At 40.0% G+C, this 27,901-nt stretch overlaps 1 protein-coding gene and 1 long non-coding RNA gene across 5 annotated transcripts in view; one reads left to right on the plus strand and one right to left on the minus strand.

Moving 5' to 3' along the window:
* Window positions 1–3,243, plus strand: part of LOC101912036 (tyrosine 3-monooxygenase-like) — a 48,804-nt gene extending 45,561 nt beyond the window's left edge. Inside the window, exons 11-12 of one of the 4 annotated variants that reach the window (XR_003553590.2) lie at window positions 434–533; window positions 921–3,243. Coding sequence is in view for 2 of the 4 variants with exons in the window: in XM_055808327.1 (XP_055664302.1) it covers window positions 434–463 (30 nt within the window). In the remaining 2 variants the exon portion in view is untranslated. Of the gene's footprint in view, window positions 1–433 lie in introns of all 4 variants that reach the window. The other 3 variants (XR_003553587.2, XM_055808327.1, XM_055808326.1) reach the window with 3 other exon arrangements.
* Window positions 1–27,901, minus strand: part of LOC114011612 (uncharacterized) — a 58,544-nt gene that overhangs the window by 20,127 nt on the left and 10,516 nt on the right. The window lies entirely within an intron of this gene.

The following is a 27,901-nucleotide window of genomic DNA, read 5'->3' on the forward strand; positions in this document are numbered from 1 at the left end:
GATTACTTGTCCTGAACCCCCTTTTGGACCTTTAGACTGGCACACAGGTGCTGAAAATGATCATTCTGTGCAACTGCTCCTGAGCATGCTGGTAAGGAATCTGGGTAACGTATGAGTGTTTCAAACCACGTCCTGCAGCAATGCAAAGCAGAATGAATTTAACCATTGCTAACAAAACCTGAAATTGCAGTATACGTTAAATGGACTCCAACATATGGGGAGAGAGAGAAGACAAGTCCAAAATCACCATTTTTTTTAAGATAAAGGGTTAACACAGTTCATTCTTTCCCATCTGATATTATTTTTTTGGTTCTCTGTACAAAATTTTCATCAGCTGCAAGACAGCCCTTTGAATAGCGTGCGTTGTCCCAGCCAGATGAGGAAGGTTTGTAAAAGAAAGTTATGCCTAATAAATGTCATTTTTCCTTAACAGAGTCAGACATTGCTGAGCTCTAACATGTAAGAGCAGATGATCCAACTGAGATTATCACAGGAAATCCAAGAGGAATTTGATCCGGTCCTTTGAACTTTCAGTAAGATTTCTTAACTGTGAAGTACACAAGGAACTATGTTGACTATTGTCATATTTGGCTAGAGACCCCTTGTTTTACCAAACTGTTCTCTAGAAAATGACCCTTTATCCCTAAAATGTTTCTGATGTTTCCTGAAAGAGACAGCAAACACAGAGGAAAGATATATTCTGTGCTCTAGAAAATCTTAACCTGTCAAAAAATTCACACTCCCAAAGGTAAAAGGTAGTTAGTGCTTCTTAGAAGGTCCACTTAAATTTATTAGCTCAATTTACCTTTTGCCTGGACAACTTACCCCAAATCTAATCACTGAAGTACACAAGGTCTTTACTGAAGAGGTACCTATTGCCCATTTCTCTTGTTTAATAAATTTGTTTCTTGTTCCTCCAGAGTGGAAAAGAAGTTTTGGGTCCAAAATAGCGTATACATGCATTTCATGATAAGAAGACTTACCTTCCTCATCAGTTCACTGCTCCGAGGAGGATTTCAGAAGCAGCATTTCATATCCAGGTTCACTACTTTCCCCATGACAACTGGGATGTTCGAAAGAGAAGCATTCAAAGTGGTACCTTAGTACCTTAGTGTGCTGGTCTCCTTTTTTTAGAACTGGATTTGATTTCACTAGTTTGATTTAATTACTGTATTTAAACTCTGAATAAGTCTGGACTATGGTTTTTCTAGGTGGTACGATATCCCAGACTCATTCTGAATAAAGGTACTGCTATTAGAGGAATTTCAAAATGTTTTAGCATTTCTCTACATGGCAGACAGAATGGTTTTGTAATGTAAACTTACCTAACCTAAGCTGCCTTGCTTGCGCACTGGTAGCTGTCTCATTGTGCCAGCAAGGAGCTTGGTAAGGGCTACTTTGCCCATCTTGGGAGAGTTTTGCAGCCTCTGCTGAATTCCCTGCTCCCATGACCAGACTCTCCCTGCTGGCACTCATCTGCAGCCGGAGGCCAAGTCTGCTGCCTTGATGTCTCGGTGGAATCTAAGTTCACTCTTCAGATGTCCTAGTATGTGCCACAGTAATGCCAGTTAATAAAGTACTTGCCTGACCTACATCAGTTTTGATTAAGAGCAGAACACCCCAAAACTGAGACTTGGGACTCCAGGAATTATGGACCAGAGTGTTTAGAGGCTGTGCAGAGCTTACATGGCAGACCGAGTTGCCTTTGAATGTACTAAGATTCAGGCATAGCAAAGTCATTCTCTCTATCAAGATGTTCGGGGCAGTTTACCCTAATTCTGCACTTCTTGTATGTTTATTTGCCAGTAACTGAGGAGTCCAGGTAATGACATCACCTCAGGATTACCCTTTTATCCACAAGCACTTCCACATCCCCACCTACCCTTTTAACTACTGCTTTTTCCTTGGACTTAATTCTAGACAGGGAACTGCCACATTTCAGCATTCTGGGGCTTAGGAGAAACATGTAAGTGCTTGCCTAAAAGCCATAGTTAGCGCAGGGAGCTACTCACAATCAAGCAGTAGGCTAGAAGTAGGGTGCATTGAGACCTCACTTTTGGGATATGCCCAGAGAGGCACTGAGGGGTCTTCTCAGTCAGCACAATCCCAAGAATGCCCATGAAGTTGACAGAGACTGTAGAAACTCCTGTGGAGATCAGAAGATGCTTCAAACTGAGTGCTTCTTAACATCCTGCTTGATGGATATAATAGCAACTGTTCAGGCATCTGGTAGCCTTTGGCTATGTGCTTCCTAAAGAGTGTATATTACTGCATACTGCTTAAAGAGCACAAAGGCTGTTGGTATGTGGTTAATAAGCAATGCACAAGCCAGAATGTGGTATTTAGAAAACCAATGTGTTTTTAATGTAAGTAGACATTGTTACTAATATCTAAATTATAACCCCCCCACACCTTCCAGACTGAGTCCAAAGCACCTATCCTTGCCAGGGACAACAAAGTAACCCAAATATGGAGTTTCTTGGTTGAGATAGTTTTGAGTCATGACATTTCTTTAAAATAAACATTAGGAAATTATCCAAAAAGTGAGATCACCCCGCTTTCTGAAGTATCTTCCTATCTCCCAAATGTTTTGGCTAATATCAGTCGTTTGCTGAAAGCTTATAGTCTGACATAGAATTTTGCCTGTACAATTTCAGGTGGATTAATTTCAGCTTGAAAAAGTCAGCGTGGGATTCAAAGTCAGGCTCATTATGGAAGATCTTTCATCATACTAAACTGTGGAAGAAAGAAGCATCTCTCCATCTTGTATTTTCTCTCAGTCAGCACTAACAATAACTTTGCCTCTGCTACTGAACAGCTGAGCCAAAAAACCAGAAAGACAAAAGCCAAAGGCAAACCAAGAAGACAAGAAGCAGAGACAGCAATGAAGACAGAGAGAGAAAAAACAAAATCTACCCCACATACAAACCTTGCTCTGAAAGCTCAAAGATAGGAACAACAGTGTCTGTAAAAGTCAGCTTTGACATTAGGAGATGACAGCAGCAGCAGACATGGCAAAGCACCTAACATGACCTACTGTCAAGAAAAGCTAATGAAAACAAGATGGGAAAAATAAGGGAAGTTTGTCACTTTAAAAGAGAAGAGTAATTTTTAACACTGACAGTGTGCAAACCAATCAAATACTCAGATGTTGGATCAGGTCCATATCAAAGTAACCCAGCCTATAATTACATGAGCATCGAAAAATGTCAAAACACAATAATAAAGATACTGTGGAGTTGCTTTGTCTTTTGTGGAGCAAGCCTATCCATACCACCAAATAAGGGAAAAAGTTAAATAGGAGTTCAGCATGATGATTACAGTAAAGGAACCATAAAGGGTGGGAATGGGCAGAAGTAGGAAGAAGAGAAGAAAAAGTGCAGAAATTAGCAAAAGTGAATAGTGAGTGAAAAGAAAGAGACAGCTTTGTGCTAGGTGGATACCTGAGAAAGAGCTGCAACGGAGTCATGTCTTGAAGAAATCTCTGTATCTACGTTTGCAGAAAAATATAGTATCTTCCACCAGTCCACCTAATACCATCAGAAAAAAACAAGCATGCCTTCACAAATACGGGCCAACCTTCAGGTATGAAATGGAAAAAAGGTTTTGTATGCCCTGAAGGTTTTCTGGTTTTCAAACAATATAAGCTGGAGTAACAAGCGTACCACCTCTTCCCGCAAAGCTGATCTGGCCTATACACTTACCCCACCATAGCTATACTGCCAATATATCAATATTGTCACTTGGAATTCCCAGAACACAGGGTCAGATATAAACTGATGCAGCTACACTGAGTAAAGTGAATGCACATCTATTTTCATGAGTTGATAAATCACTTCAGGATCTGGCCAGAGGCATGTTTAGTCCTAATTGCCTGACAGGTCCCCAATGTGCTCATTGTGTATCTACTTTTGCTCTTATTGAAGCGAATGGAAGCTTTAACCTTCAGCTTTGGTGGGAGCAGCATGAGGCCAGCCCTAGATGTTTTGAAAAATCTTACCTATTTCAAAGAAAACATTCTCTGCCTTATAGGGGTAATTCTCCCATCATTTGAGAATGAGGCAATAGATTGCATGAATTAACTCCTTATTTGTGTGTACAACATCAATTATTTCTAACATCTCCTCGTCAGAGTTTGAACTGCATATCAAATGCAAAGAAATGGAAAACAGGAAAGCAAAGTTATCACTAATGATCAGAACCCCAACCAGCTAAAACCTCCTATGCCTTCAGAAAAGGGACAGCAACCTTCTGTCCACCAGAAGCTAGTCCTTTTTCTTCTTGCAAACACCTCATTTAATCTTGCAGCACAAATAATAATCCTGAACTTCCTAAATGTTATCCTAGATCTACTACTGCAGTCAATGGGAGTTTTGAAAGTGCAAGGAGCACGCACTGGACTAGAGCCTTGGGCTATAAGATCTAAGTCCAAGTCTATGCCTTTTTCTAGTCTGAAAAGTGCCCACAAGTTTATGGGTAACCTATAAAAACATTAGAAGTAATTGTGGTGGTCTTACATTGTTTAGATTGTTTGGTTTCCACTCCCCAACCTCGTAATATGAACAGAGCTATTACAATGATCTATTATAGTTGGGGCCAGTCTCACTATAGAAAACTTTGTACAAGCTGAGAACCAAAACACAGTCACAGCTCCAAACAGCTTGGGGATGAGATGAATTCTTTGTCTATCCTGCATCCTAAATGCATCCAAATTATTCTAGTATCTGTATATCTACATGGACCACTTAACTCCCTCTTGAACTCTCCTTAGTGCTTTAAATTACTTGTCAGCCATATGTGAAAACCTTTACCTCATCTAAAATTTACATTCCAGAGCTTTCTATCACTGATTTCTCTCAGCAGTAAAGTTTCTTTTGGTCTCAGTGCCACTGGAATGGTGGGACCGAGCTGCTCCTGCCTTTTGTATAGCTACTCAGAGTTGTGTGTGGAGCAGAAATGTAATCAGCCCTGGGCCAGAATTTCAGCAGTCCCTTATTTAGTGCATCACAGCATGGGGGAGGGCTATCTGAGATAACAAGGTAACATGATTGCTGCTGCTGGCAAGAAGACAGATGTCAACATTGCTTCTCCTTTTCACAGAAACATACCTGCCTTTATGAAGAATAGGTTAGCAAATATTGTAATACAAATAGTAACCTCAGCAGAGCTGCCAAAGCAGGCTCCAAAGAGACTGACTTGTTTACAGTCTGGACCAGTGCCTTAAAACCTGACATGCTTATTCAACAGAAAATTAACCCCAAAACGGGTATCATCATTACTGCAGAGAGAAGCTCCAGAAAGATAATATCCTAACTCCCTCCAGCTGAACTCAGGACATTGTCCACGTTTTATCACATCAAGTGCCCTTGTAGTCATTCAGAATAAACAAGCAAATAAAGAAGTGAGGTGTATCTCATGTGATAGCTTGGGTCACTGGGACTGCATAGATGTTTGGCTTGTGGCCCAGCCCCCTGCCTTCACTTGAATTACTACTGGAATCTAACTTCTTGCATTGTTTTAAGAGACTAAATTGTTCTCTCTATGTACTTTGGTCATCCCAACTCAGATGTTATCTTTTCCTTTCCCACTCTAGTTTTTGGCTATAAAAATTACACATGAAGAAGAGTGCTGAGGAAAGCCTTTTTTCCCCAGCTGCAGAGTGTGTGTGTGTGTGTGTGTGGCTATGGTACTGTTCTCCTCCAAATGACTTTGACAAAGATTGTAATTTATGAGGTCATTTTTTTTTAAGAGATTACTAGTGATTCTCATGAAAATGAATGCTACTATAGATTTGACCTTGGAAGGGGCAATACCAAACTGGTGTAGGTATAAAGGGATAGAAGAAATTGTTTCTGAAGTCATTGTAAACATTCAGTGACAGATGAAACCTTCATAGGGAATGGTCACTGATCTGGAAAAGTCACTCTAAAGAGATGTCATAATCTTTTGCTATCAAATTTTTTGAAAGATGGAGAGAAAGACTGGTCCTGGAATTATTATGCAAAGGCCTGTAATGCTGGATTTACCAAAAGAGACCTCAATCAGCTTTCATTGCATAATTCAGTTGATTTTGAGCAACCCCATGGGCGAGCAAGAGAGGGACCTGACGTGGCACAGGTGAGAGCCAGGGCTTTCCTATGTGACCTGGTGGCAGAGCTCTGTGGGAGGCTGTGCACTGCCCTGCATCCTCCATGAAGGTCAGTGGCAGGCACTAGCGTGGCAGCTTCTAGATGGAAACAAATGAGGGTGGTGCTTTTCATGCCCATTACTTGGTATGTCAAACTCCACTTCTTTGGGAGAAATTGATCTCAGACCTCCATATAACCTGGCAACTAATTTAACTGGATTTGGATTTCATGCAAGTATTCATGTGTCATGAAACTTTTACTGAAACTAGACAAAAAGAGGATTTCCCCTATCTCAGACTATTTCCATTGGGATCTGAACTGGAGACATTAATGAGAAGTCAATATTAAGAGACTGCAGCTGTCATCTAGAAGAAAGGGTGAACATAGGGAGTTATTGCTTGGGTGGTCAAAGGTGATAATAATTTTTGATGGTTACTCTTGATGGCCAACATGAAGGCACATGACTTCCTTGTTCAACTGCTTTATCAGTGAACCTACAGTTGGACAAGCAGGTTTCCTGGGGCTGCAGCAATATGTCATTTCTTTTACCCTGTCAAAGTGGTGGACTGTTGTTAAGAAGGGAAAACTGAAGCTCCCTATAGTTATCAGGTCACAGGCGGGTTGAGGATTAAGCACATAATCCAACTAGGTTTTGGTGAGAAAGCACATACTTACACTGGAAATACCTGACAGCACCTCCTCTATGCTGAAAGTGTAATAGAATGCAGTGAAAATTGAAAGGTTTTCCACAATATCATATACAAAGTTTAAAAGAATTGTATCCCTTTTGTAAAATTTGGTAACTGTTAAAAAAAAAACAACCAACAGAAAAAAAGAGCATTGCTTCCTCTTCTGTCTGTATTTTTAGAGTACTATCTGCAAGAACTTATTAGAGCCAACCCTACTAAATTCCTTATAACTATCCCACAAGGGTGGTTCTCAAAGTGAAAAAGAGAAAAATGTTGGCAGTTTATGTAATGTCTTTTTCACTTATACAATCTGAGAGGCTATCTAGGAAGTTCAATGGTATACGAGTCTCTGGTGGCAAAAATCAAGCTGGAAAGCTTTCTCTGCAAGCTCAGCCTTGTTTATCAGTGTGTCCTGTACAACTTTGTCTCATATCTCTCTCTGCTCATGAGAAGGCAAAGAAAAACCACATTCCCTTGAAAAATGACAGACTGAACTAGAATGCAGTATTCGGTTGACTGAAAAAAACCTTACACATTTTATGAGAGCTACTTCTGGGTCTGTTTTGCTGGAAGCAAACATTTGCCCACTAAAAAGTCTGGTTGATTTCAAGTGGGACAGTAAAATGTTCCCGCTAGTCCTTACTCCATTCTCTGCCTTTCCTATAAGTAGCCCAGGTTCCCTAGTCTTTTCTAAAATGTTCCCGCTAGTCCTTACTCCATTCTCTGCCTTTCCTATAAGTAGCCCAGGTTCCCTAGTCTTTTCTAAAATGTTCCCGCTAGTCCTTACTCCATTCTCTGCCTTTCCTATAAGTAGCCCAGGTTCCCTAGTCTTTTCTAAAATGTTCCCGCTAGTCCTTACTCCATTCTCTGCCTTTCCTATAAGTAGCCCAGGTTCCCTAGTCTTTTCTAATCTGAACGCACAGAGGTTCAGTCTCCTCCCCTCTCCCTTGCAGCATACATGATCTGGAACTCAGGACTGTTAAATGCCTAACTCGTGCCCCTCTTGCTATTCAGTGTATTAACAACTCTGTGCTCCTGTGCTATTTTCCCTCCTCATGTGTCTAGTACAAAATGTTAAGCATCCTTGTGACCTTTAAACATCCTGCACAGCTCTCCATCTCCTCTTTACATGATCCAGACTCATCTCCACCTCCTGTTAGAAAATCCTATGCATGCACCTGGCTTGATTACATCAGCATATATGCACACAGCTGAGTGAACACATTTCAATGAATCTACTGCAGAAGCAAATGGAAATGAATACCTCTCCTTCTGTCCACAATCGAACAGTTGCTCTACTATGGTATCAATTTGGCATGAAATTAGAGTTATCTGTAAATCTGTTTTCATTGCTACCTGAATGCTGTGATGTGGAAGCTAGAAAAGAAAGATACTGACAAGATTTTGATGGTGGCCACTAAAAGCTGAAACTTTCAGTTCCTTGTGCTTAAAACAGCACCTTCTATGGGTGTTACATCTTTTTTCTCCTTTTCTCCTAGGTGGAGTAGCTACATATTCCAGGAGTATGTGTGAGTAAATCAAGAATTGCACAAGAGATCCAAGACACATACCAGTCACTATAAGCTACTACACAATTTACCCAGCAGTTGCATTTCTCAACATCTCTACTAGGGATATTGTGTTTTTCAGTGTTCTACTGCACATAAGTGGGTGATAGATGTTTCTTCAACCTGCACAACAAACATGCAGGAAACACCAGGAAGAGGTACAAGGATCTTATAAATGTATATGCGCAGCAGTACATTTGATTTGGAATCCTGAGTTTGACTGTAGAGCACACACAGCCTTTCCTCTTCAAGGGTAGAGGGCTACTGGACTGGAGGGATACCGTAAAATAACTCCTGACTACTGCTGAGCAGGGCAAACCAGTGAACAGAAGTGTGGGTTCATTGCCGGCACCAGCTGGACAAAGGAGAGCAGCAGTATAAGAAAACAAGTGTTATTAGGAATAAAAGGTCTGCTCTGGATTCTTGTTCTGAACTTGACACCAGAGTACCAGGAAAGTCTCTGTGGGAGAGTTTGGAAGACTTCAATTCATGTCTGGTGGAGCAAACAGCAGTTGTAAAATCTCAAGAGATGAGGGCCACCCAGAGTGTGTCAGTTTATCAACTGGACAGCTGTGGTGTGTCTGCAAATGCCAAACCATAAGCATATTGGCAGGGGAAGCAGGAACTGTGGCCAGCACACAGAGAAGTGGCTCCTGAGTTTCTGAATTGCCTGCCTCTCGGAATACACTTCTGGTCCAGGCCAGCCTGCCAGCTCCAGCCAGACTACCATGCAGCAGGCCAGTGACACAAACACACCTCACACCTGGCTTCACAGCCTTTGGGAAGATTTCTCTAATAATATAAAGGATGGCATTTTGAGAATATTGTAGCACTCCGCTCACCTCCCTGCCTTGGAAAAGACCTTATACTCTTTTTGCTTCTCAGCTAGGGAAACAGCCCCTTAGGAGCTATGAGCAGTGTGACACAAGGACCTGACAGTGACAGAGAAACCACCTAGGGACTTGGTCAAATGCTTTAGGATCATGTCTGATCATAGTGTGTGAGCATAGCAGTAAAGCTACTTTTGCACAAACACAGTAGTCTTACCACAAAAGAGCACCCTGTGTCTTAAAAGCAAAAGAGTCAGTTGTTGCTGATGGCTGAATTTTCCACCCACAGGGAAAAAAGCTGGAAAGCAAAACAAATTAATCATGAGAGGAAGGCAGAGAATCATGCCTCGAAGAACAACTTGGGCTACAGTGGCAAGATAACCATCAACAACAAATGTCCAAGAAAAAGTGGACATGCAGTAGATTAAATATTGAATGAAGTGTTATACAAAACATACACAAAATTTTATATCATCCTTAGGTGTCGTTCAGATACTGTATAAGCTGTGATATTTACGATTATTGATGCTTATAGTAGTAGTAGTAGCAGCGTTAATATATCAATAGGCTCTGAAGAGATAAACTCTATTCCTAATGAAGTTCTGGTGAATCCTAATAGATTCCACCTGATCCATTTTGAGGACATTAGCTATGGCTTATTTTCTGAATGTTAAGCTCCTAACACTGGAAGTAGGGGCAGAGGATTATCCAGGCTTCTTAAAATCCTCTAACCAGCGAAGAGTTAGGCAAAGGCAGGGGCAAGTAGGTGCTGTTCTTGCCTGTCCTCTGCTACCCTCTGGGCCAGATTAGTGGGCTGTTAGATATTCTGGCCTGATCTTTCCTCTTGCTTTCCTGTACTTTCATTGGAGAAGGATAGACACAGGCAGACTGGGGTGCACTCTAGAAATGTCTGCAGTTGTTCTGAGGTTAAGGGAGAGAGGAGGGTGTCTTTAGAAACTAGCAAAAGATCCAGTCTTTCTTTCCACTGACTCTGTCTTCCTTGTGAAGCATCACTGTCTCCAGAATCCTTGCAAGTAACATGGATACTTCTTCCCTGCAAATACAAGGAAACAGTCTCAGGGCATTATATCAACCAGGAACCAAATACTGGTGGCACCGTTCCAATGGAGCTATCAGTAAAAGTTTGCAGCAATTACTCAAATGTCCCAAACGTTGGTTTACGGTGAATGGTTGTGTCTGCAACATACAGAACAACACAGACCGATTTAAACATGTTTCCCAGAGCCGAGTTGAATCAACACATGGTCCACATCAGGGGGATTGGACTAGATGACCTTCAAAGGTCCCTTCCAATCCAAACCAATCTATGATCCCTGCAGTTGCATAGGCATTCTGGAGCTGCATATTTGAGAGATGGGCATTGGGGTCCATTAGGGAGCAGATGGTGATTTGGGATAGCAGGGGACATCAAGGTGTGTGCTAGTGAGAGAAAGAGGAGACCACTACTGTTGTTTTGCTTTTCTATTCCACCATGCCTGAGAGTTTTTGTGCATTCCTTAAGACCAGCACTGATGCCTGGCCCAGGCAGCTCCTGCAGGTGGGTGTGATGGGAGGCAGGCAGGGCTGAGCAGGCACCAGCTGTGACCATGCGCACAGTTGCCAAGTGGTACCATGGCACGAGGTGAGGACCTGCCACCAGAGCATTCTGTAGTTTGCTAGTCACAGAGTCAAATGGTTGTGAGGAAGATGTAGATCAGCTAAATAACGTGGTCCTGCTACTCAGCTGGTGAATCCTTTCTGCTCTCCAAATCAAGTGGGACAATCTGGCATAGGCTGACTCTACCCTTCTTATTCCCTGGATCTTTTGTCATAATCACAGGAAAGGATAAAAAACAGGGAAAAAACAACCACACAACCAACCTCATTTGTTTGACTCTTTACCCATAAATACCACACCTGTTAAAATAATCTTTTGGCTACTGAGGTCAGAGTGAGCAGTGAATTTTGCCTGAAAAATGCAAACAGAAGGAACTTCTTATTTGAAATTTTAATGGCAATATCCAAGCATAGCCTTGCAACAAAATCCCTCTTGTTAGTTTCAGTGCACTGCTACAGATTTTATTAGGACAGCTCTAACAGGGCAGAAGAGGGAAAGGGCTGATGATTAGTCATTAACAAGATGCAGCCACAAAGAAGATGACAGCTATGACTCTAGCATGTCTTGCTAAAGAAAGGGAAGTATTAATGTCATTGCTAAAAGCTTTGGCAAGCCTCCATTATGAGAACAATACAATTCTGACCACCCATGTGCAACAAACATGTATTGAAAATGAAGCAGGTACAGAGAATGGCCACACAGCTGATCAGAGCCTGCCTCAGAAGGGGACTTAAACCAGTGGGTTGTTCAGTCTAGGAAAAGAAAGGCTGCTGGATGTCCCAGTGACTGTAAGTTCAGCAGACATAAGGGAAGGTATAAAAGTAGATACAGAGAAGAACTTTGAAAATCTAAAGACAATAACAGTATTAGTAGTTGTAAATTGGCTAGGACTAAATTTAGGCTAGAAATTAGAAGGTTTCAAACTTTTGGAAAAATGAGTGGAGCTTTGGTGCTTCTCTCCTTGCATTCCCTACTCTCAGTCCTTCATGGTCTCCTCTAGTTGCTACTGCTATTTCTCCCATGCAAATCTGATGTAGCAGCACAAACTGGTTATTGAACTGAATGGTGCCCCTAGCTTCCACGGTTCCCAGGAGGTTACACTCTGAGTAGCAGCTGTCCTTCTGTGCACTATAAGTGAGCAGTTTTTGCCCTACACTATCCTGTAATCCGTAGTAGAGTCAAAGGGCTTACATTCCATCACATTCACGCAATAAAACAACAATTTTTTTTCCCCAGATATGATAAAAAAGCAAGTCTTAACAGCAAAGCCACTAAGTTTTTCCCTATAACAACACAAAAGACAAAGGGAGAATCAGATTTTTAATAAGGATATAGAATCTACATAAGGATCGAAGATAGGCTGGATGCTTTAAGATTATCCACCATCCAGTATAAAATTTGTTTCCTAATAACCGCTCCATACCAACTACTGAAATATCATTCACCCATTCTGTGCACTGCTTTCATCCCTACCACACATTATAAAATGTAATACCAAAGATAAGAAACCATCAACAGCAGCTTCACTGCTTTCAATACTTCAGTACAAACACTGCTTTCTACTCCTTTAAGAACCAACACCGACATCTGGATCAATCTTCAGTTATTTGCAGTAGCAAACCCTTATCATCAGTCTGAATACTAGTATAAACTCATATAAACAGAGACTAGCATAAGGGTATTAAGATGCATTTTATTTAGCTGCATGGGAACTTGTTATTTTGCTCATAAACATGGGAACTGTCATATTTAAATATTTCTCCAATACAGTCATAAATCTCTGTTATAACTGAATGTCTGAGTCTAGCTTTCTCTTTGAACTTTATCTTGCCTTTATGGAAATTTATTGTCTATGGTTCTTTTTTTTTTTTTTTTTTTAGTTTAGTTGCTTGCTTGTAGTTTTGTCTACTGTCTGTGTTACAGATGCCTGTGACTTGTTGAGTATTCCTACGTTACAAATGAAGACACTATATCTACAAACATAGGTATATAAAAGGATTTTATATTATATAAATATTATATAATTATCTTCCTGATCCCAAGTCCAGCGAAGTCAGAAGCACCTTTCACCCACTCAATGTATTTTTAATTAAACCTTCTAAAAGAGATTGGCCTGAGGCATGAAGCACAGATCAGAAGTTCATCTTCTGTAGGGTCTCTGATGTGAAGGTTTCATTTAGGCCACACACTACCTGTAGAGCAAGGAATGGTGCTGCAGCTAAGGAAGAACTCTGCCAAATAAACAAGATCATATGTAACACTACATAATGCTTTCTTTTTATTCCAATCAATTAGGAACTTCCAAAGGAAAAAAAAAAAAAAAAAAAGATTTCCACTGTTCTGAATAAACTACCAGTGACAAATGAATAATCAAACTATCGTGTTGACATTTAAAAGAAGGCAATGTGGTTTGTCCCAGACTTAGACTTTAACTGATTTCAGCATAGAGAGGCACAGGGAAGGGTATGTGTGATTGCAAATGCAGTGCCAGGAGGCCTGTGTGTAATTATTAGCCTTAACAGAAACCCATATAAATATGACATGCAAATGTGCTCTCTCAGGATCCTTGAGTGGCAAGACCTAACTGAAATGCCAGTGAAACTTTATGTGAGAGGTCCGTGAAATTAACTTTTTTTTGTGTGTGTGACATGATATTTGTTTTTCTTTAGTCCTCTACATAATGTGAACTTCTGTGCTTCAACTGGATTTTAATGCACAAGGCCCTGCTCCTGTATACATGGTTAAGGAGGCCAGGAGACCCTCTGATTTCACTGGGATTATCTGCATCTTTTAAATGAATTAGGAAAGATGGGAAATTTTCTCCAAGCTTGATAATTATCAGGAAGTGGTACAGGGAAAATTTGTTCTCATGCCACCCCTTAAGCACAAATTTGATCAGGAGAGATTAGCTTTTAAATCTCCCAAAGAACAGGATTAGTTTAATCTGAGGGCATTCTTTTGAGGTTTGCCCCAAACTATTAATTACCTTTCCCATGAATCAAAAACCTGAACTTTTTCTCTTGCTGTAAAACAGGTTCTAGCTAGAAGTGTGTAAAATGCCATGGTTTAGTTCCTACTGACAACGCGCAACCATAATCACCTACTTCCATAGGAATATACTCAGCCTACATACCACTGACAGTTTTGGGCTTATGAGAATGATGCTTTAACAAAATGAACATGAAACTCTTGTGTTTTCCTTGTCCTATTACAGATAGCAAGGCATGGAGCAACTCTTAGAATCTGGGAGTCCCACATTTGAAAATGTCAACAGTCATAACCAATTCTGCCCCAAGACTGGGATTAGTGGACACAGTCTTTTAAAAAATGCCCTTTTCCCCCTCATCTGTAGAGTTGAAGTGTAATGGCAAGCTCAAGAAAGTTATTAGAATATGTTCCATAGGTCTGGTGAAATGCTTGTCTGTAGCTTGATGCTATAGAAAAGAAAAAAAAAGAAGGAATTTCACTAGAGTCTACTGGGTTCTGAAAATGCTAGTGCAGATATCCAAGAATTTAACTCATTATGCTCTGGTACTGTTAAAAAAATCAGCAGAAAGAAGGTAAATGGTGATATAGCGCCATTTATTATATACTGCACCAATAGCAATAGACTGGGAAGCCAGCCAGTTGCACAGGAAGGTTCTCCTCTAATCTGTATATTCAATACATCTTCTCCCCTGAAATCTCTCTAATTTCTATAGGGAGGTTACATTTTCACTTTCTTTTCTGCTGTCTGTAATCAAATGTTCTAGTGCCAGACATCATTGCTGGCTACAAAAGGATAATGAAAGCATTCATAAGTTCATAAAATGACTGGATACTATTCCTAAGAGACAAAAAGCTGAAGGAGAAAAAAAACCTATTAACAGCACCAGAGAAATCAAATTCTCAATAGCTGGTATCACTGTAAACCCCATTTTACCAAAAGCTTTTAAAAGGACTGTATCACAAGCCACTAGTCCTTGCCAGAGACAACCTGCCTTGTTATCCAAAGTGAAGCCTGCTGGGAAATGTATAAACTTTGCTGGCTCACTGAGATAAGTGACTTGTTATCCGTTCTGACATAAAGGAGGTGGGAGTGATCCCCCAGAGAAAGGCTCCAGAAGACAGGCCGAAAAATCTGGCGGAAGGAACCCTACGACCAGACAAGCCTAAGGAATTGGCAGAATATATACGAAATTATTACTAATGCACAAATTAATAACAAAAGCCCAGAGCAGATGGACTCTAGCAGCTTTAGTTCCAACAGGAGTGCCATTGTGCACCTTCTGATCCCATGCCACCCATCCCAGGCACTTTGAGGGCCAATAGGGTTCTCTTCCAACATACTTGACGCACATCCAGCCATTGTCACTTTCACTACCTCTTTGTAATGTGTGCACCCTTAAAGTCATCCTGTAGGAAGCAGCTGCTGTATGAAAAGAGAATGAGCTTCCACTGGAAAAAAAAAGTGCTGTTATTGAAAATAGCCATTACTTCACCACTCAGCATGCTAAAATATTAAATACGGGAAATTGCCTTTCAAATCTAGTATTGCTAGATGTATCAAAAAATACACGGTCTTTGCAGGACTCCATCTTTGCTACTCTCAGTTTAAAAATCAGCTTGAGCTCCCTGTGGAGGAGGCAAGTGCCTTTGCTTATTTTTGGAATACCTGTGAGTATACTTAATGACACGGATACTGGCAGAAAGACTGATATTACTGTGGTCTGCAATGAAGAAAATTATGAAGGTGAGAATAGCTTCATAAAGTAGCAGGTCATTGCAATGGTGACAATCGTGCTGCCTAGAGAAGACCAGAGCTCAAGACAACTTTCGTGTACCCATCTGTGTGGGTCATCAGAAAAAATGGTATGATGGAAGAGAAAATCTAGCAGATCTCGTGGATCACGTCAAAGGAATGTTGTTCCTATGGTACTACCAGAATCTCATCGTGACAAAGAGATGTTGTTTCTAGTCCTGGTCTATAAGGAATACTCAGCTCACAATGGTTATTGTAAACTACCACGAGGAGCAAGCCAGAAATTGTGAAAAATGTCAAAACCAATTTTTCTTCAAAAGGCACTAAACCCCAAGTAAGGAATCTTTGCTTTTCTTTTGGGCATGTTATTTACATCTTTTTCCTGGCCATGCACTATCGTATCTCAAAGCCAAGGAATAAATAAATACATACACATGTATGTAGTAGGGTCACTGAATGCTGAGGAGGGGAAGAAAAACTGATCAGATCAAGTCTTCAAATTAGAACTGGATCTCCTTCTAAAAGCTACCATAGCAATCAAAAAGAAGAAATATGTTAAATAAAGGAATGTATAGGAAATAATTTATGGCTGATGTTATACAGGAAGGGCTTGAAATGAGAGGGGAAAGATATGAAATCAGTATAGTTCAGTATAAGGGGGAGCCAAAATCATTTGTCTCTCACACAGAGAATACTCCATCCCTATGGGAGTTAGGGCATATGGTAAACTTTGAATGCAGCTGGAACTGAGAGCTGTACCATGGAGTCAGGATATGGCCTCTGGCATGAGGCAGCTGCTCCTGGCCCCCAGATTCCTCTAAGGTCTCAGTCCAGGGACACAGACAGCCACGCTTCCCACACAGCGGGAGGACCATGCCATACAGGATTGCAACAGCTCCTCTTTTGGGCTCTGGGGTTTTGAAGTGATTTTGCCATAAAGGAAAAAAAAAAATTTGCCTCCTAGGTAACTGGCTGTCACATAAGCATGCTAAAAACCACAAGAACACCTGTGCAGGCTCACATAAGCACTGCCTAGACCAGTAGCCTGTCTCTGACAAGAGATGCCCAGTTAACCGTTTAAGCCCAGGGAAAGCATACAGTATCAAACTCACAGATAGACACCAAGGTTCTTTCAAGCTCAGATGTGGCAAAAGTTGCTCCAATCAAATCAGTATTACCACTCAAAAAATGCAGAACCATGTATTTTTTGACACATGCTGGCTCAGAGAAGCAGCATCTCTGACCCAGCATGTGTAATTTCCTATGTATAGAAGGTCTTCATAGGAGCAAATGCTGAATTTCTGGGGTACTGCAAAAAGAGATCTTTCCACAAATAATGATAATACACTTGGGGGGGGGGGGGGGGGGAAGAGAAAGAAAAAAAAAAAGCAAACCAAAACACTCCCCAAACTTCCATATGCATTTGAAATATTTGCAGTAGGAAATAAAATCAAATGAACAGCAGTTGTTCTTTCTGCTCTTCTGGCATTAAAATCTGAGAATTTCTAATATTTGTTCACCTTTTCAATGTAAAATGTGTAGATTTGCTCAAATCTCAGAAACCTCAGGAACATAATGTGTCAGAAGCCCGAAAATGGTTTCCATTTCTTCTTTACATAGAACACGGTAACTCATCTCAGTCTTTCTTGCATCTGATCACTATCACTTGTAAGTCAAGGGCCAAGACTGTACTAGGAAAAATAGAAGTCACTTTAATCTATACTGGAAGAATGGATATTTGTTCTAGTCGACAGGCCAGCAGGAACTCAGAAGAGCAATATATGAGACAAATCTCAGAAAAAGGTTATTTATTCTCGTTCAACCGCAGTACAGATTTCCTGATGAAGCTGGAGTTTTGGAATGCTTGACCAGATCTCTGTGAACCTTATTACCAAGGTTGAAATTATCATGAATTACTGTTGTACTCATTAGTGGAAGTTCTTAGAGACATTAAGTCACCTACTGGCTGACCTTCTGCAGTAGAAGATTTACATTACCCAAGACTCAAAAAATACCAATATCAGCACTGAAACACAGATGATTATTATATAAAGTCTGCCGAGTTAAATCAAAGGATTTAATGTATCGGTCTCAGAGACCGGTAATGGTGTATTCACACCTGCTCCAAGAAAACCATTATTGATTAAATTTTGCTAAGCTGGGTTTCATTTTCATAGATTTATGCCAGGTTAAAGGTCACAGTGATCCCAGATGGTATAATACAACTTCAATCACATTTTAAAAGACAGTTCATTACTGGGTGCAGGCAGATGGCCAAAGAGAGCATTTGAGTAGGGACTGGAAGCATTTGAAATGTCAGTGGTTAGTTCTTATTTACATCTGAGAAAAGACAGTATAGGAAAGATGAAGAATGCCAGGGGTAAAATCTCAGCCACACTATGGTTACCGACGCCAGAACTTCCATCCTGAATAAGTGTTTTCAGTAAAATCTCTCCCAAGGTTTTCTAAAAATTAGAGTCATGTGGTTGTGACAGTTACATACATTTTAACAGGCAAGAAGTTTGCATAAATGTTTGAGGTTTGGGGCCAGATTAATTTGAAAGTAATACAAAATTGGAACAATTAGTCCCTCTTCTTCCAGATTGCAAAAGTTCAGGCAGTAGATGTAGAACATCGAATCTGACCCTTGTTTCCACCTTCACATTGTAAGTTCTAAGTGTACCAAAGAAAGCAGCACTGGTCTTCATTACGGCATCTTAGCAGAGCCTTTCAATAGCTAATTACAAAGATTTCCTAGTGATTGTCCTTTCCACTTCTTTTCCTCAGAATGCCTGATGTAACTTTGACTTTAACTTACCCATACTAAAATAAACATGATTCCACTTCCCTGCTGTTGGCTTTTAAAATTCTGCAGCTTTAATCTCATACAGTTCCCTGGCTTTCAAGCTAACAGGTGAATTTCTCTAGATGTGTACAGCTATAGCTCCTGTGTATTTTGTTCTTCATTTGTGTTGGACATGAAATTTTACAGTTTGGTGTTACGCGTTATGGAGAGGCTGGAAGGGAAGGTTGTTCTCTTTGCGCTTGGCCCTGAGGCTTGGCAGCAACACTGCAAAATGACTTTATCCCCAAACCAGATGTTCAAGTTGTTTTAATATCTTATGTTTCCTTCACAAAATAAAACAAAAACTCACTGTATCAGAATGTTCCAGTGTTATAACAATGTGGTTTTTGCTGTCTGCATTTTGCCCACCAGATGGTAGCACTGAAATGAAATCAGAAGTTCTTTTATCAAAGCACTTATCACTTTCATAGGTTGGACAAAATTCCTCTTTTGTAATATTTGTAGGATCTGATTGCAGGTAATTCCCCCCCATGAGCTACTGTATTATCTGACAGCAAACACAATACAAATCTTAAGTAAAACAATCTAAGATGGGCCCTCTTCTTTTACAGTTTAGATGTCACCTAGTTCACTTACAATTTATATCCTCCTTATTTCTTTCTCCTCCACCATAATTATGTTTCCCATCATTATAAAAGGGAATGATATTCATCTAATGTAACTGCTACTGTTAACTTTAGCAGGCTTTAAACTGAGTAAAACTGAAAACACCATATTGCTTTTCCCAGGAAAACCTTGTTCTTGATTCAGAGTATACTAAGGACAACCAGAAGACTACTGAAAATACACATGGAGTGACTAATGTATTGCCTTGTGCAGAAGTTACTTTTCATCTCCCTGTTATCTGCTTTTGTGTTTTATTCCTGGACTAAAGATACTATCCTGATTCACATTTGTGATAAGAACATTGCTCAAATGCCATGACACGTAGCTTTTCTTAGCTCATTATGGATAACAGGCAGCACAAGAACCAGAGGTACTAGGACTACTAGTACTACGCAGAATTCTTCAAGCATGCCTGGCATACAAAATTACATTCAGAAAGGAGCTTGCAATCATATTTAGTGAATTCAAATTCCAAAATTTGAATACTTCATTGAAGTGTCACCATTAGTATAGTTTCCCAAGAAGAAAGACTTTATAAAAACCATAGTAATTATTTTAACTTGTCTTAATTACAAGCTAGTGACTATCTAGTTTGGACCTAAGCAGAGTACTCACATTCTATGAAGCAGTGCACGCACCTTCAGTGAGATTTGAACCAGGACCCTTTTCTGTCAAGAGGTAAATTTGTTCTTTTCCAGGGGTCTTGCTGTGCTTAAATGGCTGATATATAATTGTTTGCAGATCTTTATCTAACACTATCAAGTTTCAGTAAGCACATTTTTAGTCCACAGAAAGGCTTATTGTCTCACATTTCACCAAGAAAATAAGGACCTCATAGAATACTGAAGCTGAAGCTGTCAGCTGTTGCAAGAACAAAATTTCATGAGCTCCAGCTCTACTAGAGTGACTGATTTACTGCATTTCTATAGCTTTGTCTTTTTACAGGCACAGGCTAGTGGCCTGTGAAGGAGAACTTTTGGACAACATTTAATTTCTCCTTTGCAGGGATGCACAAGTCTGGAATTATATTTTCGAGAATAAAAATCCAAGGAACACTGGAAGTCATGAGTTTTCTGAAAGGATCAACACAGGTACCTGAGGAAGGAATTTTAAATGTAAGTGCCAAAAAAAAAAAAAAAAAAAAGTCAGCTTAGCAAATGGTTTGTAGAAGACACTACAAATGTCTGGTAAGTATCTTGGTACTACACCATTTTAGGTGGCTGCCGGATTTATGCCAAGCTTTAGAAGTGAAATGAACCTAGCAGAGAGCAAGTTTAAAATATTTTGAACCTTTGCCATCAACCTGGAACTTGAGCAGTATTACCCAATTTTCCATACCTTCTTTCTGAACCTGGCTGTACAGTAAGAAAATTTGAGGTGGTTTTCTACAAACCTGGGTGGCTTAATGTTTTTTTATATAGAAACCATCTGAAGTGTTGTTTTCACTAGGGTTTGACCCCAAACCAGGCAAAAGTTGGTCATTTCAGCTGAATTTCCTTTTGAGGTTTTGGATTCCTTCCAACCCTAAACTCGAGCTGCAAAAGGTTCATACATGCCTTCTTTGTGAACCTGCTGAGTTTACTCGTCTCTCACAGTCAGAATTCAGAGGTTCTACAAAGAGGTGAAGGGAAAGGATGTACAAGGGCTGAATGGCCCAAGCCTGTAAGCCTCCGATGCGCACAGCTTCCACGCATTTTGTTGAAAGTGCCATGCTAGGAGCATACCTAAATCATCCCACCCTTTGGCAGAAAGGGGTATGTCACCAGACAGGGACACAGAGTTCAATTCCTGTCTCTGATGCAGACTTCCCCTATAGTTTCGGACAAGTCAGCCAGGGAACAAATCCAGGTCACATGGAAATGAATGACAAAACTCTTATTGACATGACGCCAGGATTTCATCTTAATCTGCTTGCATTGTAGCTCTTGATCTTCCACCTGAAGGCATTTATATAACCCTTTTTTTTGTCATAGCCATTTGGACTATACAGTACAGTATCTAGACTACACCATACAGTATCTAGAATTGGCAGGAGCTGATCTCAGGGCGGGTGTCTAGGCGTTTCTGTCATGCAGATGACAATAATAAGGGAAAAGCATGTGTACTTGACCTGAATAGAAAGAGATTCGGAATTCAAGTCCAGAGGATTTAATTTGACAAGATCACAGCACTGTGCTCCAACGTCCCACAAAAGTTCAGAATCTTCCTGTAGACTCTGCTTGCTAACACAGAAGAACAACACTTCTCCCACAACAGAAGGCTGTATTCATTGACACAGTATTCACATTTAAAGGTTAGTTTTACGCAGTATGCTATTTCAGCTGACTGGTCAGATGTAGGCACAAAGTCACAACTGACATAAGTCAGTAAAAGAAAATGATTTTTTTAAGTTTATAAAGCACCTTGAATCTTCAATATGTTGTAGGCATTAACTAATGCTCACAGGAGGCGAGGAGAGACCTGAAAGCTGTGTACTTACTTGCAGATCTAGTTGTACCTAACTTCCAGGTCTCTCCACGAGATCATCTGCCAATTTGCAGGTTCAGCATTTGCACATTTCACACTAGATTCATGTTGCTTCAAGACTGTGTGTACTGCCTATATAGCACTACATGTACTTCCATGTACCATAGCCATTAGAGAAGATGCTAAACAAGTAACGCTGCTCACTCCCATGTATAATATTCTGCCCTAGTGCCTATAAGCATTGACATGGACAAGACCCCGCATGTTATCACCTGTACAAATGCAGCACTAATACTTCTCAGCATGGCAGGCAATGATTTCAGCACATCCAGATACAGCTCTGTCTTGTTTAGTTCCCCTACCCCCCACTCCCAGAGATTATATAGACACTTCTAATTTCAGTCTTTTATTCTTCCATTGCCTGGATGTGCCTCTGCTGTTCTGTGTGTATCTTGCATCTTCCCGTTCAGAGACTCGGGGCTGTTCTTCCAGCAGCTTTCTAACACTTTACCTTTTCCTATCTAAAGAAAGCTGGTCTTGTTCTAAGCTAAGGAGTAGCTGCATCCTTTCTTTTCAAGAGAGGAAACAATGCACCCCTTGGCTGCATCCATGCTAGTAAACGAAATGTACTAAGGAATGTTCCCTGGCCAACAGTACATCTGGCAGAGAACAGGCTGCCTCAGTCCCATTCACTTCCCTTACCTGCCAAAGTGGGGTGAGTGCATCCAAACTGCCTACTGGGAACTGCCCTTGGCATGCACTAACTCCTGAGCCATACTTGGGAATTGTCTAGGAGAGTGCTATCTGACCTGGGTCAGAGTGTTGCCAGCATCCATGCTAACAATTTAATAGAGAAAAGTGGTCTTCAACTCTCAGGAACATTCCCTGGCATTGCTTAATTTGCTAGAGTCAGTCTAGGCTTGATTCCTGTGCTGTTAGCTAAGCACATGTGGTTGACAGTGTGTTCAGTCATATTCTTCTAGTTTCTGCATATCAAATCTTCCAGTGATAGGTATGGCTATCAAACTAGTAAAGCTAGAGGTTCAACAGCATTGATAGAGATAGAAAGATCCCACTGCCCTCAGTGGGATATAAACAAACAGCAGAGAAGAAATAAGGGGGGTGTGTGTGAGGGGAAGAATGGCTCCTTTGCATGCCAGCATTAGCTTTCCTTTTACCCCAAAATATTCCTCCTCACAATTCTTTGTTATATTTCTCTAAGCTCCTGACTTTTTTTTTCATCCCCACGTGTTTTCTGTATCCCCTGATGCTTCCTCTGTGATCTTTTTTCTTCCCTTCACACCTACTCAAAGCTATTATTTCTGAATCAAATTTGACACACATTTCTCAAATCATTACTTCGCTTTCCTATGTTATGTTTCTCTACTTTAAATTCTCCTCTCCTACATGTTTTTCCTCCTTCCTCACAACTACAAAAAGCTCTTCTGTTTGATTCTCTTGCTCCTTTGAATTGTTTTCTTCCTTTAACTTTTAATCTTGATCACATATTGTTTAAAGTCTAGTATCATTCTTGGACTTCTTCCTAGTCTCACAGTTACTTGCTGCCTTCTCTTGACATACTTTTCCTGCACCTATTCCTTAAAATTCAGGATACCACAAGACCCTTTCTTGTCAATTTCATAATCATATCCCCATTCCATTGTCTTGTCTCGGTGCTTCTTGACTCTTCTCTCAGGCTTTCCGCTATCCATTCTCTAATAAAATCAACAGTAATGGTGAACACCAAAGTCTTTCACAGCCAAGGGAAACAGAGGAGAATGCTTCCACCAAAGTCAGTGGGTTTCATCATGGTGTGACCATAGCAATGGTGTCCTGCAGTTGTTGCTTGCCAACTGGCAGGTTGGAAAACTTGGCAAAGCTTGAAATTTGTAGTGAGATTTCAGTGAGATCCTGGCACATTCACAGCCTGACACCTACTTCCACTCAGGAAGCTCCAGTGGTAATTTACTCGCCCTCTTTGGGGGTCTGCTTCGGATGTCTCAATCAGTGTGACCTTGCTATTAGCATCCATGTTCATCTGCATTCAGTCCGTAGATTATCCCATTTTATTGTTTTCTCAGAATCTCAATTAATCCTCTGACTGATATTTTACATTAACTAAGGTTTAGAGTCAGTAAAATATTTAGGCTTGTACCTAAAGAAATCTCTGTTCAGCAGTAAGAACAGTAAGTACAGAAAGAGCTGAGATGTCTTAGGCAGGAGTTCATCTGCAGTAGGCTGGAGTTCGGTGCCGACCAAATGCCTAAGCATTTCTCCAGGTCCTTGGGTCTGTTTTGAGGCCACAAATCCTGTTATCAAAGCTAACTGTTTCTGAAGGAGCCCAGGCACGTCTATACTGAAATTTGGCCATTACTGTGGATGCATTGTAAGATTTGAGGGAAATATGTAGCATGCCTATACCTCTCCAGTCTTTGCTGGCCAATGGCAAGATTATTAGGCAAGTCAAATGGTTGCCAACAGCACCTGCCAACCTCAGAATGTTTATGAACAAGATGGAGGCCAATTAGCAATCCCAGAAGTACCATGTTAATTGGGCACAGTTACTAAGCTCAAACAGGAATAACCGGTGACATCTTATGGCCTACAATCTACAGGAAGACTGGATAATCTGACAGTCCTTTCTGACACTGAAAACTATGGCTCTGGAAAAAAAAATAAATTTACAGAAGATATTGATACTGCTATTTCATATATGGTTTGAAGTATGAGGGTTTTGTCAAATTTTAAATTAAATTTCTATTTTCCTGTGAACACAACTGATTTTATTCAGCAGAAAATCTGGTATCCTGCAACTTTTCAAAGCTTTCTTTACTTTGAAAAAGTTGCAGGGTTACAAATAAATACACATTTTTTCACCCTTTTGTTACTCTTCAACATTTCCAGAGTTGAATGTTTTGGAAGATCACAAATGAAGAACAACCACAGCAACAAGAAAAACTTTCAGAAAATTTTGGGAGTGAAGAGTCTCTAGACATCAGTCTTTACATTGCATTCATTGGCAAAAGAAAGTAGAGTGTAGGGAGGAAAAAAAACCAAACAAAAACCCCCACCAGAAACCAAAAAAAAGAGGAATAGAAGAGCAAAATATTTGGTTCTAATAAAAGTATAGGAATTTAAAAGAAACTGAAAGCTTTTCCTGAAAGTTCTGGTTTTGGAAAAAAGCCATTTTATATGGAAATGTTTTACTCCAAGTATTTTTTCAGTCAGCTCTAGATTAAACTATTCAAGTTGAACTTTTGCTTCATTAGCTCTTTAGCAGTTTCAGGGCAAATTAACAAGACACAGACAAGTCTTAGTACACTCCTCAAATATTCCTTTGTGGTCCAAACAGCTTAAAATTTCTTTCTTTGTAGGATTTTACTCCTCCTTTCAGTTTTAAGACCACTTCACAGATTTCATTTGATCTTTTTTGTTCTTAGGGCTGTCTGAAAAATTTTTGTTGGAACTATGTGATAGAAAGTTGGGAATTTGGCAAGAAAAAACAAAAACCAAAAAAACAACTTTTTGCAAGGATATTTGCTTTCTGTAGGGGATTTTTTAGTGGTTTTTTGTTTGGTTTTTTTTTAATTTAAATTTAAAAATACATCCATTTTTCACTTCTGGCTGAATCTTCTAAAGGAAAAGTATTTCCAACTGAACTATTTAAATAATTTCAATCGCAAGTTCTTCATAACCTTTATAAGTTAATGGATGCGCACAGGCAATCACATTTTTTGTTGTAAGTAATGCCTGCTATTTTATAAGTAACACAGTCCCACAGTGAGCTACTGAACATCCTCTATTTCAACTTAACTGAGGGATATTTTTCTGTCATGCTACTACTCCAGGCACGTAAAGCAACAGTTAGCTTTTGGCTTAGCACAAACTGTAGTTTGCCACTGTAGCGATACAAGCATGCAATGGAGGCGTAAGCAATGCAGAAGAGATTATAACTGACTCAGAGCAAGCCCGTTGTATCTAAAGTGAAACATAACTTTTGGAATCATGGAGGTTATACAACGTATTGACTGCATATGCTGGACACTAATTTTTGGCAGTCTTCCATTACATTCACTTTGTCTTGCACTTGTTCTCCACTGCCATTAAAATTTTTGCCAAAGAAAATTTCTAAGGAACCTGGGAATCTGGGGTCTGTGTGCAATCAGAGGAATTTCAGGGTGGAGTTAAATATTTTACTTATCAGTGCCTAAAATGTTATAGCTTGCTGGCTTAGAGTCTGCTAGTTTACACATGTGGTCCTCTATCACCAGGATGCAGGGGTGAGGAGGTAAACCTATACCCTGATTTCCTCATTCTCTTCCCCCCAACCACATAGTTACTGTATGGTTACTTACTTTTCTCATCCTAGGATATTTTTGCTCAGAGTTAGATACAGTTGCAGTACCAGTGGGGGTGGGGGAGGCCCTTTTTCCCAGTTACTCCAGACCAATGACAGCCAAGACTGTCCTAGTGAATGGAGCAAAGCATCTGAATCTTCTCCCTCAGAAAGGAATTACAAGCCCCTGATTCTTTTGCAGGTAAACAAAAGCTTAAAGAAATAACAACAGTCCTGTGCCTTTCCTGTCTGTCTTTTCATTACAAATGCCATATGCTTATGACCTCTTCCCACTTGCTTACAGGACTTTTGGGACTGTAATTCATCAGTGGCATACTCCTGTACCCATTATGCAAATGTCTTTTCTCTATGCCTGCAAGAGAGATCGTCCCTCAAACTTGGTGTTACCTTTTTGGCAAGGGAATGGAGTTCCTGAGTCCCATCTTGTTGTTTTCTTTGCTTGTGGCTAGAAACCTTTCTTGGCTTCCTACCCAGCCAGCCAGCACTTATTCTCTCAACAGTAGTAATCACATCCAAATTAGATTTGCTGTTAAACAACATCTCATTTCTTTCAGAAACAGGAAAAAATGAAAACACGTATAGCAAAGCCTTTATTCCTATTCACAGCAACAGGATGTGGGGTTATAATGGGTCATGAAAGCATATGGTGCAAAAGGTGAATATTTGTTGAGAGCCTCTCCTGTAGAGATCAGACCCTAGAAACTGCATTTGCTCCATATGGGTTTGAACATTTCTACTGGCAATGACTTTATTTCAATTCACACAAAAATTTGATTTTGGGCTGACCGCAAGTACTTATTTATTTTGGGTTCAACCACTGAACCTCCCCCCTCCAGCCCCAAGTAGCTATTAAAAAAAAAAGAAAGAAGAAAGGAAGAAAGAAGAAAGGAAGAAAGAAGAAAGGAAGAAAGAAGAAAGGAAGAAAGAAGAAAGGAAGAAAGAAGAAAGGAAGAAAGAAGAAAGGAAGAAAGAAGAAAGGAAGAAAGAAGAAAGGAAGAAAGAAGAAAGGAAGAAAGAAGAAAGGAAGAAAGAAAAAAAAGAGAGAGATAGATATTAATAGTATCAACTTCTACAATTCTAATCCAGACTGCATTTTTGCTTTTTAGGCCAGAGTTTCACACTGCTTCCTTCCTCTAAATTAAGGAGTTCCTGATCTTTTCCTCCTTTCTACACCCAACCATTTTTGCTCTGAAAAAATGCAGGCCCACACAGTAAATCAGATAAGAGAATTGCAGTTAGTCTTTGCAGTAGACATTTCTAACTGACAAAAGAGCTATTCTGCTACCAGCTAAACTCTAGTTACTGGGGGAATAGGGCAGTTCTTCATGATAACTTTCTCTAATGTACTTCCCTAAGCATCTGCTGTCAAAAAAACGAAACAGAAAACACCATGAAGCCACCATGAGAGTATAGTTCTGGTGGCTTCTCAAAGAGAATATGCCAAAACTAGAAACAGTACAAAAAAAAGATGACAAGATGGATCAGAAGTTTGGGGTAGCCTATGTTTAAGGAGAAAGCAGCCTAGAGCTCTTCGGCCTTAAAAAAAAGAAAAAAAAAGAAAAAAAAAAGACACAAATAAAAAAGACACAAAATGAAAGCTAAATATATGTAAGGCATTCCATAAAGTCATGAATGTCACTGTTCATAATTAAAAAAAAATAAAAAAACAAGCACCCCAGGGGGGTCATCAAAATAGTGTTAAGTAACCAAATGAAGTAAATGAATATAAGTACAGTAATTAATAAGGTGCAATTTAACTATGGAACTCCTTGCTGCAGGATTTACAAAAAATAATTGCATACATGGGCTCATGAAGTGTTTTGATATATAAAAGGCAAATAAATCAAATGCCATTAAATACAGAGAAGCAGTGTCTGGGCTTGTAAGCTTCTGTCTCAGGGAGTTATACCAGTGGAAGTATCTGTCTGTGAACTACCTTTTTATATGCTTCCCCTAAGTACGTGTCATCTGCTGGGGAAAGAAGACTGGGACAGATAGATTTTGTCTGACCTGATGCAGTAGTACTTACAAA

This window comes from Falco peregrinus, chromosome 6 (assembly GCF_023634155.1).
Source record: "Falco peregrinus isolate bFalPer1 chromosome 6, bFalPer1.pri, whole genome shotgun sequence".
Taxonomy (NCBI): Eukaryota; Metazoa; Chordata; class Aves; order Falconiformes; family Falconidae; genus Falco; species Falco peregrinus.